General features: G+C 36.5%; 1 protein-coding gene across 3 annotated transcripts in view; it reads left to right on the top strand.

The window, feature by feature from the left end:
* CBLB (Cbl proto-oncogene B) overlaps positions 1 to 13043 on the top strand; it is a 132961-nt gene that overhangs the window by 60028 nt on the left and 59890 nt on the right. For all 3 annotated transcript variants that reach the window (XM_074811478.1, XM_074811493.1, XM_074811489.1), the window contains exon 4: positions 7896 to 8042. In XM_074811478.1, the coding sequence (XP_074667579.1) occupies positions 7896 to 8042 (147 nt within the window). The remainder of the gene's footprint in view (positions 1 to 7895; positions 8043 to 13043) is intronic.

Raw genomic sequence — 13043 nt, 5'->3', positions numbered from 1 at the left:
CCTGGGGATTCCTGTGACAACTTCAGTTTTATAGATGGAGATATTTGGCTTTACGCTTCTGTCAGTGTTCAGTTAATAACATTGGATCTTGGTAGACAAAGACGTCTGCAGGACGAGGATGGAGAAAGCAGAACAGTGCTAAACAACATGTTATGTTCCACTAATCAGTGGAACCATAGTGCAAAAGCAACTGTCTGTTAAAAAATAGGAAATAAAACTAAACAAATCAGTCTTCAGCTCTGTTTTTTTAATCTTTATACATATCAGATTAAGTATGTTAAATCATGTGTTTTGTAAGGATGATATAGCAGCTCAGTTAAAAGTTTTGGTTGTAAAATCAACAAATCTGTTAGCTCTTAGTTTATGTTGCTACTTATAATGTCATAGGATTGACTATCCTTTACAAAGTATTTATACTTGTAAATATTCAGACCAGTTTCATTCAAGTTTCTTTCCATGAGTAACGTCCTCTAAAGGTTTTTTGTTACGTCTGTCCTTTTGTATAAGTAAATAGAGATAATAACTATTTATGGGGAAAATTATTAGATCTTTATCTTGTCAACACACCATTTTTCATTTTTGACAACTTGCATTCTGCTTTATATATTTCCTTTGTTACTTTAATTCCTGCTAACACTCTTTGTGTTTTTACTTCATGGACATGTTTGTTACCTTTGTATACCTGAGTACTAGTGAGAAAAGAGATTAAATCGCTTTAGGAGTACCTTGAGACATTCATCTGTCCTGGATAACTGTCCTATGGACAGAACTGGAAGTAGTGAAATTTTCAACACGTGGGCTGTAAAGCCCAGCTGACAAGAGCTATTCATGATTGTTGCTGTATGGAGTGTGTGTTTAGCAAAAACCAAATATAATCCTTGGATAGAACTTTGCTTAAGAGATGTTAATAGGCACAGTGGCATGCCAGTTCATAAATGAAAGATCAGAGAGAGAGTAGTGAGTAGACAGACTCATCGGTTTGTGGAGTCTTAGATTTGGAGAAACAGTGGCCATCTTTCTTTGTATCTATATTTCATTTTCTTTACTAAGCTATTGTATATTATGTTCATTTTCCATAAATAGGGCAGCCAATACCTACTGTAAAAGCAATGACAGCTGATAAGCGGTTTTGAAAGATGGAACGAAATTTTGAATTCTTCAGGCATTGCCTTCTTCCATTTCGATACTCTTCTGGTCTTTAAAATAAGAGAACGAAAGGAACCAGACTGCTGGTGGAAGTTGGTGTGTTAATGTAAAATGATTTCTAAGCAAAGGAAAAGATGGAGGAAAATTCAAGGTGGCATTGTGATCAGCTTTGTTTTTCCAAACATCCTTGCCCAAATCTTATCCAAAGTCTGCCATTTTTATCTTTTGGTATCCATTGTGAATAGCACAACTGCAGTAGACTTGCACAGTAACTCATTGTATCTATCAAAGAGGTTGATGGAGAGATGTTCGCAATAAGCTCAGCTCCTCCAGGATTCAAGGAAGAAGTAGTTGTTGCCTCCGGCTAGTTTCTTACCATTTTATACTTGGTTTTCATGTTCAGCATATGATGAATTTAATTATTGGCTGAACCTCACCATGTTTAAGGCAGTCTTTTTTTTTTTTTTTTCCTGAGTTTACAGATGAGGAGTACTAAAGCATAGCAAAATTAAGTTATTTGTCTGTATTCCATGAGTCAGCAGCACCAGTAGGAAATAGAGCTCATGCTTATTCTTAGTCCCAGGAATATTTCAGCCCAAGAATAGGCCCATATACTTTAGTCCCTGAACAATACCCTGTCTTTATATAGCTTAAAAAAAAGAAAAAAAAATTATTGCATAAATCCAGAGTTGAGCTGATTGCCAAGTATGATGGTAGACAGATTTTTTTTTTTCTCTTCAGGCATGTTGACAGGTACCTTTGGTTTCCTTTACCTCCTCTGAAGTGTTAAGGAGAGCTCCACTTTTAAGACTATCTAACTGTATTCTATACCAGTGGTTTTCGAAAACAGCAGTGTTGGCTTTTTTTGTTGGTGTTTTTTGGTTTTTTTTCTTGCAATGTTTACTGTCCATGAAAGGGGAAGTTCTGGACTAGGAAGGGGGATAAATGAGTCAGGGTTATACTGGATTATCATGAGTGAACTGCTAGCAGCATATATTATTTTTAATTATGTTCCTGTGCCTTCTGGAGAACTTCAGAAATACTGGGGTTTTTTCATGATTTGTCCTGAATTTAGTGCATTCCTGTCTGTATCACTTGTAGTTAATGGCAGAAGTATAATCTGTGAAGGGGCATCATGGACATAATTTTCCTCATGGTGGCAAAATACAAATGGGAAATAATTTGCAAAGGGTTTTTTTCACAGAATGAAGCCTGGGGCACAAAACGTAAAGGTTGAACTCTTGGAGAGCATGGAAGAGCTCGAACCGTGGGTCTCCACTTCCCTCTTGTACCTGAATCACCAGACTCTGTTCTGTCCCTTTAAATTAGTAACATGTATTTTGTAGGATCCCTTGTTTTACTGCAACTTGAACATATGGATCAGAAATCTGTTTTGAATATAACTAATTATGTGAAATGAGCTCTGTACATATGCTTTGGATTTTGAAGCTTTAATATTTGGGGGGGATGGATTTTTAAAAGTTAAACAGTTCACCTTATGAAAACATTTCAAACTTCCTTTTATCTTGGTTCATAAGCAGTTATGATTTGCAGTTTTGCCAGCTAACAGAGCTGTCTTTGTACAATTATTCTAAATAAGAATTCTAGAAGAATTATCTGTTATTTAGTAATAGTCTGGTATACTTTTGTCAGATCTATCTGGAAAATATTCTTAGCTGCCAAATGGATTTTATTCTAGCTCTAAAGACTGTTTTTCTGTGCCAGTGGATTGAGTTATAGGAGCTTGGAGAGTTGATATATTGTTTATTACAGCAGGTTGTTGTTTAACAAAGTATATCTATGTGGATGCAGAAAGATAAACGCTTACTAGATGCAATGAAGAAGGAAACCCAGCAGTAACCTAATTTTTGGAATGACATAACTGCAAAGATATACAGTCCGACTTCTTTTCTACACAATGTTTTTTTTCTAGAAATATGTATAGTTGTAAAATAAAAATAATTGGTTTTTATGGGACATAGTAATATACAAGCATGAAAGTATTGATATACACATACAGTATGTAAGCAGGTTTATGCATTTCCAAGTTGTTGCATGAGATATAAATACTTATTGCTAAAATAACTTTGTCTTCATTATCATCTGTGAAATCCACTAATAATGAAGGATCAGGGCACAGATGTATGCTTTGCTTTGTATATTTATTTAGATGCTGATTCTGCCAAGTGTATTTGTTTGGAGCTCTCCGAGTATTTTACTCCATTCATCTGCATAGGCAGGCAGTAAATGCAGGACACAGGTGTTCCTCCCACCTCATCAATCAGGCCAGTGGCGGAAAGGAAGTGACACTGCCCAATTCCCTATCCAGTTGTGTTTGCTAGACCATATTACCTTCCAAAAAGTAAAATTAGCTTTCATACAGTGATTGCAGCCTTGGCACAGCCAAAATTTACCTCTGTTACTACATGCCGGTCATGCTTCGCTTTCCCATTTAATAGATCCAGGAGGGTAGGACTGTTTCAGACCTAGTACTAGCTGCTGCTGCTCTGGTTATGGCTGGGATGTTATAATATTAACATTATTAATCCCTGTTTTCAAATCACATATGACTGGGTATTTGAAAAGTCCTTCAGGTATGAAATCTTTGCAGTATTCTGTAGCCTGACCCCTCCCTCCCCAGAGTTGAAGAGAAAATCGATTCAGAATATAGTCATTTACGGAAAAGTGAACAAACTCACAATTCTTGTTTTCAGGCATTACTGTCTGTATTGTAGAAAACTTGCTGATGAGGTATAACTCCAAAAGACAGATTAATTTTGAAATTAAGAAAATGCACCTGTTTTCTAATTAACCAAAAGATGTTTACTGATTCAATAGACCTTTACAGGTTTACACTAAATGAAAATTCAGGTTTTAATTTTTATATCTTAGGCATTCTGGGGTTGGTTCGAACCTTTTTGGTTCTTCAGTAGATCTGTCATCTACAAGCATGTCTGGTAACAAATTAATAGAGTATGACTGAAAAACTGGTACTTCAGAAGTCAAATTCTACAAGGGGTTTGAACTGTATGGCATGGGTTTGAGTTGCCAAAAGAAAGTCAGCAAAAGCTAAGCATGAATCACAGGAAAGACATCAAGTAATAGGTGTTGAGTATGTTGCAAATAATATGAAAGAGACTTACACTATGCATTATATAAAATGCAGTTGATATAGCATCATTTAGTGTTAAAATATTCTTAAATCTTACCACAGTACCTATTATATTGTGGAGAATGATCATCTCTATTCAATTTGGTATAGAGGCAGTGTTGTTTTATTTTGATTTCTGAAAGATAAGGTTTTTCTCATCAGCATGAAACCCATTCTCTCTGCAGAAATCAAGATGATGTTTGTGCTCTGTACCAGGTGTAACAGAGCTGAGGAAAGAAATCCCACCTCTAACCTGCTTCAGGTTGCCAGTGAAAGTATAATTTTAAACCCTGAAGGCTGGCTGCTGAGGCATTAAAACCATTTTTTCTCTATAATTTGGATACCATTTTTTTTGAGTTGTAGCTCAAATATGATCCCTTAAGGTATCTCTTCCCTCCTAGAATCTAGTGAGTCAAAAGGTCTCTCCAGAGCATGTATCTGCTCAGACTCTTCTGTGCCGCCAGACTACCAGTACAATTGTGCCTCTGCTGCTACAACATTCTTCCAGTCTTCACTGTGACCAGGAGAAGAAAGGCCTGCGTTACAGTCAGAGATGCAGACTGAACTGATAAAGATTGCTTTCCTTACAGTCTCATGGTGGGAATGAGACCTAAAATAGGTGGCTCAGATTGACCAGTTCTTTGGCTTCCATTAGGATTATTCACCAAAATGCTGAAGCTGGTGGTTTTAGTTGTTGTTTTACAAATAAATAGGGCTTGAATACCTTGTCTTGCACTTATGAATGGAAAATAAGATGGAAAATTTTTGGCACTGCTCCATCTTTATATGGGGGGAGAAAAAGGAGTCATCCTAACTTAGAAAATGGACTCACACATACTGTCAAGTGGATAAAGTAGAGTATGTGCTTCTTGAGATGCCCCGGGAAAGCGCTCTGCAAGACAACAAAAGTATATGTGCTAAACCAGACATTGTCAGGAGAGTGAAATGCACAGGGAGGGAGAATCACTGGCCCATCCTAATGGCATCATCTCTGCACCTTGTCTAGTTCTTGAAACCCATTTCTGAAATCATTGAGCTTTGTATCTCTGTCTCAATAAGTTGCTGAGATCTGGTAACACATAAGCATGTCTAGGCAAAAATGGTGCAATGTGCTTTATAATTCTAAAGAAAAAAAATATAAGTGATTATTTGATACCAAAGTAGGACTGGAGATAATAAATTGGTAGAGCAAGAATCAAAATTAAGGAGGAAACACAGCTACCATATATATAAATGATCAAGAATTTGCCATTTTCTGCTGTGTATACATGCTGTGATGTATGTTCAGGCACAGATAAGGTTCTAGTTGGTTTCAAGTTTCAGCTTTGCAGTCAGATAAAAAGAAGGTATCTTAGTTTGATATTAAAACTTTTTTTGTTGTTTATACAAATACAAACAAATAATTCGACTTTTGTTTTAGCCAACTTGTATAGTGAAACAAAAGTGTATTGATGAACTTAGTGACTGGTGCTATTCAAAGACGGAAAGAACAGGCTTTGTGATTTAGATACAACCATTTGGATGCGTGTCTATACTGTGCATTTGCTGTCCAGTTCCTACCAGTTCTTGGTTCTGGTCACGTACTGTGCAGCTATACTGAACAGGCAATGCATGTGCCTGGACTCATGCATACAGCCACAGCCCCCCCCCCCCCCCCCCCCCAGCTCTGGGCAAGGAAGTGCCCCAGATGGCACCTGTATGTGAGTTCATCCCTTAGTTCACTACAGGGCTCAGGCCTCACCAATCCAACAAGCTGTGCATGAAAAAGACCCCTGCAGCACAGTGCATTGCTAGTGTAGACAAATACATGGTGTATCAGGCAAGGGAGAGCTCTGTTCAAACTTGCACCGAATCATGTCGCCATCTGTCCTGAGTACAGAAAGCTTTTTGCTTAATCTTGGGTCTAGGACAGGCTGAGGAAGCCACATTAAAATATCTGTTGCTTGCTCTTTGCATCAGGCTTGAGTTCTGAGGAGCAAAATAATAAAGAGCCACATGTGTGTAATTAAAGTAGAAAGGAAATAGGAAGGGGGATAGCAAGGAACAAATCCAGAAAATACGGAACAGTTGGGTGTCATAATTACAGACATCTGATTATTCTGGAGGAGTTAAAGGACTCTATAAGAATTAGACCTACAACTATTCTGAATTGTGAGGGGAGGGATAGTGTACTCATCAGAGTTCGTTTTGTTTGTTTTACATTACTCATGTTTTCAAAATAACTATTATAGTTTTCCTGGTAGCAAAACCTTTGGTAAAATCTGCAACACAGCTTCCACAGGAATCCCTATTATAAGTTGTTCACAAATGTAGTTGAAATAATTACTGCTTCAGTACTACGTTGAGTGTTTTTTTTAGGAAGACCCTAGGAAATCTGTTCAACTATTTTGTTGAGATATTGAGTATTCTGAAAGGTATTTGGTGTGCATGTGTCTCCCTTAATCTTTTCATGTGCCTAGGGACTTACAAATAAACTTGAATTTATTTAAAATACTGCCTATAAGCAGTTATAAATTACATGATTGATAAGCATTTTATTATGTTTCTCTCTAAATTATTTGAGGCACTATTAAGCAGTACCTGAGATTGTGAAAGGTGAATGGGCTTGACACAGGACACTTCTAACTCATTAAAATACATAAGAATACAAATTCTTCATCAGAAACAGCTCAGTCTCCTGCATGGTCTCTATTTCATATATCAGGAGGGAGAATACTGCTTTTTTACTACAAGGATCATCTGAGGAATATCCAGAAGGAAACTCTCTCATAAAGATTGCTTCACCCTTCTCTCTCCTCTTCCCACCATCTCCCACAGATTTTTCCATACAAAAGGATTATTTGCTTTTAAAGATGCTGCGTTCTTTGCATGATACTAATTGGGATTTCTGTGTCAAAACCAAAATAATTTTTAATTAACTGATACAAGTCTGGAAAGCTTATGGAAGTGAGCTGGTAGCAAAGAAGCTTTATTGTTGTTTCTAACATGCCACTGAAAGCAAGTTTTTAACTAAAGAGAAGGCATTTAAAAAGAGAATAGGAAGTAGCTGCAGTAAGGAAAGACTGGAAAGAATAAAAATAATAAAATTGTCATAGGAAAAAAGAATAAACCTAGTCCTGTGCTGTGTTTGTGTTTCTAGAAACTTGGACTGAAATAGGTTTGATATCACACATAAATCTATATTTTGAGTTTTTTGGTGTGGCTGGGTTTTTTTAAATGTATTAGCTGTCAAATTAGTATAAATTCCTGCTTCTGCAATGATTAAATGAAATAGAAGTGCACAAGATTAGTCTTTATGGGGATCAGAAATATATCTGGAATATGCCATTGAGACCTCAGATCTGTTCTGTTGCTGAACAGATGTTTTTATATTCATGAATACTTAATGATAAATATGTCCTCAGAAGTGCATGGAAACACAAACTACTGTTTTGTATTTCTTTGTGTTTTCAGTTGAAATATCAGTGTTTTTCTTGTGTCACACAGTGATTATTACACAAATATGCAGGATATATTGAGATACTGAAAAATTGATTCAGTTTATTAAATTTTAAGGATTTTATGTGATTTTTTTTTTTTTTTCCTATTGTATCTGCAGGAGAAACCTGACAAAGCTGTCCCTCATCTTCAGCCACATGCTAGCAGAAATCAAGGCTATTTTTCCCAATGGCCAGTTCCAGGGTGATAACTTCCGTATCACCAAAGCTGATGCTGCAGATTTCTGGAGAAAATTCTTTGGAGATAAGTAAGTACTAACATTTTGCAAAATCCTTAATTCTTTCTAATCATAAGCATGAGAGAGAATGATTTTTTCAGAAATTCAAATAATGTTTCTAAGTATGTGGGTGGGCATTTTAAAGCTAATTTCTTGTCCACGTCTCTAAATTGGCTGAAATAGGTAAATTCATTATCAGTATGTTGTTTATTTTTTTCAGTGTTGTAATTCGCTCAAAGGATTAATAAAAATGTGTGGATAGTTCTGTCAAGGGCAGTTACACTCCTCCATAAATTAGACTCTATTGCATGAAGTTTATTGGTTCCATTCTAAGGTGAAGATAGTACATTGTTTTCATAATGTACATGGCAAATCATGCCCTTTCATATTATATGTATTCTACAAATGATAACTCTAAAGTCTGAATTAGAAATTTTATATTGGTCTCATGGACAGTATGTTTTCTTATCCCATCTTTAACTTTCTAACTATGAGAATATTTAGTGTTTTTTAAGTAATTGAAATAATGTTTTTATCCCTTATTATTGAAACTTTTTTCTACAACTGTACTACCTATAACATAGTCACAGGGGACTAATGTTTTCAAGTTCTGCTACAGAAAGAGATAGAATAACTGGAGATATCTCAGAAGTTTTAATCAGAAGCAGGTTTTGGGAAAACTTACAGTTCAAGAACGGGTCACAAAAATGAATGCTAAGTGTGACTTGTAGATATATGATTAAATCCTTATAGCAAGTGCAATATTGAAAATGTAGAAGCAGGCAGGTGTGGGGTTTTTTGTTTGTCTCTGGGAAACAATTTTGTTTATGATACAGAGATAGGCTAATACAAGATGCGTAGCTTCATCACTTCCTCAATATGGAATGTTTATTAGTGGAGCAGTGATGTAAGAGGGAGGAGGCAAGGGGTTTGTATATTTTACAGTATAATGGAGCACTCATTATGGTCATCACGTCTGATACCTTGTGCAGTGTAGACCATGGCAAGTCACAGAACAATTCCTGCAACAATCTGTTACGTTTTCTGAGCAAGAGCAGCACTTTAAAATAAGTCTTTCATTCTTTATTTAGAATACGAGGGTAGTAGGTTGGCACTTTTGCAAATTAATTTTGTTCAGTGCGAATTTACAACAGTTTCACTTCCTTTTTTGCTAGTCTGAAGCTAGCTTCCAGTTTGCTGGTTTCATTATAGTGTTCCTTGGTAACTTCAGTCTTCTAACAAATTTCTTTCCCATGTAGATAATGTTAGAGTGTGATCAAGTTGCGGTATCAATTTTTTTGTTAAAGGAACGAAATCTGACCACATTTTATGTTACTCATTTTAATGTGAAAATGATCTTCAAAATACCTACAAAAGTTCAGATAAAGTTATGTGAAAGATTATTTTACATGGTATGTAGGGGTGTCTAGCAGATGAGATTTTTAAAAACCATGTCAGTCAAAAAAAAGAAAACCAGGAGCTTTCAAAAAATGACTAATGATCATCTCTGTTCAGTGTGTTTCTTTTCCTCTCTTTCTCCCCTTTGCTTAGCAACTCTCAAATTTTAAATCTCCTCATGGTCCTTCTCTTTTCCTGTTGGGTTCTGGTCCTTGAACGACCTTTACCAGCTGTCTTGATTGCAAATTGCATTTCTGTCATTGGGATTTACAGATCTGGTCTTCTGCAAGCTGCTGTTTCTTTCTGTCGCTTCATCTTCACCAGTTTCATCAGCTTCCCTATTCACTATGATGTTCCTCTTTGTATTTCTCTACTAACTGGGACTTTCTGTGTGAGATTCAAGTGCTTCCCTTCATGTTTCTTTCCAGTGGTCCTGCCAGTATCCTTTGGGAGATGGCACAATAGATAGGTACTTGAAGTGTCAGACAGTAGGATTCTGTAACATATTAATAAGTTTTTATCAGAACAAGGTTGGTAAGAAGAATCAGTCATCTGAATGACTCAGTTCTACCCTTGTCTTTCTCTTGTTCACACTTGACTCTTGTCTTTCCTGATTCAACCCCTGGAGCACTTCTTTCTAATCCTTTTCAGTGCCGCAGAGCTCTTGCCGTGCCTTTTTTATGCTTTGCTTTTTTTTCTGCTTAAGTAAATGTCTTCATAAAATGCAACTTTAAATATGAACTCTCAGTACTAACCCTTTGACTTCCTCCCCTCCCCCCCATATGTACTCTGATAGGGGGTTATTTGGGGGGCTTTTTGGTGGGTTTTTTTTGGTTAAAGCATCCATGCACCAAAAATGCCTAGAAATCAAGGCAGTTTTGGTATGTCCAGTTAATTACATATGTAACCTTGGTCATCTAGTATAACCTGGAAGTGTTGAGTTCTGTACTGTCAGCTGCTTTGCTTTCAGACTAGGTAAATAACCACTGTTATTACTGTTCCCAGCTCTTTTCTAATAAAGTCAAGGTGTTTTAGTTACCTGTCTTCTAAGCCGTGAACAGTTGATCTACGCTTGGCAGCCTTGCCATTATCTCAGGTTTAGTTAATTGTGATTAAGTAACTGTAAAACAAGTAACAGCATGTATGTCAGAGATGAGAAAAAGGTTTATTTGGCATTATGTTTAATCTCTTCCTTAAACAAAATACCTGAAGCTTTTAAAACAGTAATTATTTTCTAATCCATTTAGAAATATACGGCAGGTATGCCTGTGAGCCACATCTTTTACAATGGGCCTGTTATGACAAATTAGTTTGCAAATATGCTAATATCACTTTCCTAGAAGCAGAGCCTACCTAAAGATTTTGGGTTTTGTAAACAACTGATAAAATCTGTTTCTAACCTGACCACCTAAAGATAGACCCCTAGGACTATCTGAAACCTCCAGCTCTGTTTAGATATGCAGTGCAATGAAGGGAGCTCAGGGAGGAACTATATTTTATGTTCCCTGGCTGTATCTAGCAAGCCTGGACTCCTCACTTGTTTGCGAAAAGCAGCCCTTACTTTGAGGTCACCAAGTAATGCTGCTTAATATTAGAGCATTAAAAAAAAAAAAAAAAATGTGCTGAATCTTGGCTTCTGATGGGTAAACTGTAGCACAAAAAATAATTACGATGCGTTGTTTGACCTGATTGGAAGGGGGGAATTGGAACTATTAGATTAATTTATTATTATTTTCAGCATAATATTATAAATATAATCTTCATGTTTGTAAACCTAATGAATTGTTAGCTTTTATATAATCCCTTTCTGCCTTGATTTCTTTGTAAAGTGCATTTTTTTTCCTTCTTTAATTTGAAAATATTCTAACTAACAAGAAGGAGGTCAGTAGCCATTTATGTTTTGAAGTTGACTCTTTGGCTTTCAGTTTTTGAAAATGTGACCTATGCTTCCATTTACAGAAAGCAATATATTATAATTTGCTGAGGAATAAAATTCAAAAAATACAATTCCCAAGAGTCTAGTTTGTAGGTTAAAAAAAAAAATCTATATCTGATTTCTTTCACTGCTTTTCCCCAGTGAACGGGAAGCCTCTGATTTTGTTGGTTACATTTGTCTGTCTGAACACTTGCTGCAAAATTGACAGCCATAACTAAGTTCATTCATCCTGTTAATAATAATTATGATAGGATGCAGTCATTCTTTTCGTGTTTAAACCTAGTCAGGTGTACATTCACATGACTTCAAACTCATTAGCAAAATAAATGTCTAGGCTAAGTGTCTCAAGTCTCTGATGATCACACATCTAGCCGTTCTTTGAATTTCTGTAGAAAACACAGAGGTAGAACTCAGCAAGTAATTTGAATGGTGCCATCAGAGCAGTGTGCTGAGGTAACTTCACACATTCTTAGCCTTCGGATACCTGCTCAACTTTTGCATTTCTGGTACACCTCTACAAGACTTCTAGATAATGTCAGTAGCTAGAGGAGCTTGTATGGGAGAGAATGCTATGGTGCTTGTGAGAGCAGCAGATACATTGATAGTGGAGGTCATAAGCCCTCCCATAGGCAGAGAGTGCAAAAGGAGTAAACAGTGCCTTTACAATTGTGAGGTTTTCCAGTATCACATGTTTCAGAGGAGAATGGAAAACCTTGGAAGTGATATGATGCTTGGAAAGGATCTGGAGAGAATAATGTGGGATTTAGGAATGGATAGGGAGGATTCATAAATCAAGGTTGGAGATAATGAGATTTTGATTATCTAGGTGGAAGGAGAATGTGGACAATAGCAGTAGGATGAAGAAAGAAATGGAGGAATTGATTTTTCTGCAAGGGCAAAGTAGAACATGTATCCAAATTAGGGGTTAGGTGTGGAGGTCAGCAGTGTCAGTTAGAAGGCCCAGAATGGTTTTGGTGTATTGACTTTGTCAAGGAAGTTGACAGAGAAAAGTTAACAGGGAGATGAGGGAAGAGAGGATTTTGGATTTGCTTTGTGAAAACAAAAATCAGGAATGAGTGAGAACCTTCCAGAGGCTGAATGACTGGAGTAGGCTGACACATGGAGCTCCTTGGCATATTCACAGTCTATGAGGAGGAAGAGAGCCTCTTAAAGTAAAGGAGCTGGCTAAAAAAGAACTAAGGAATAAATTGACACAACCTTTACACCACGATCAAGGTCAAGATCTTAACCCAAGAAGGAGCTTGATAGTGTCAAAAGCAGGAAAGCAGTGAAATTGAGGAGGTGTGATTTTTTTTTTTTTTTTTAATTTATACTGATTACTAGAATACAATTATTGGAGCAAGTGGTTTTAGTGAAGTGAATCTTCACCCATGGTTTACCATTATAGTTGCGCTGAAGCAAATGATAGTTAAATGTTCAGCCAAATAGTAATGTTAAATGGAACTGTGAAATTGTAAGGCATGTAATCAGCAGTTACATTTGTTTACAGATACTTTAGTAAGCCCCAGTGGGTTGTAAATATGCATATAAAACATAATCTGATAGCTTCTTCATTATCAGCATTTTATCACTGCATAGCGCTTGATGTTAATTTCCCCTGGTTCCTTGCTCATTTTAATAGCACCTCACATCTTTTACTAGTTTTCTGTTCTGAGTAAAAATGTGCAAAATACCAC

Source organism: Strix aluco, chromosome 2, assembly GCF_031877795.1.
Source record: "Strix aluco isolate bStrAlu1 chromosome 2, bStrAlu1.hap1, whole genome shotgun sequence".
Classification (NCBI taxonomy): Eukaryota; Metazoa; Chordata; class Aves; order Strigiformes; family Strigidae; genus Strix; species Strix aluco.
The sequence above is the reverse complement of the archived record's forward strand: the minus strand, read 5'-3'. Positions and strand labels throughout refer to the sequence as shown.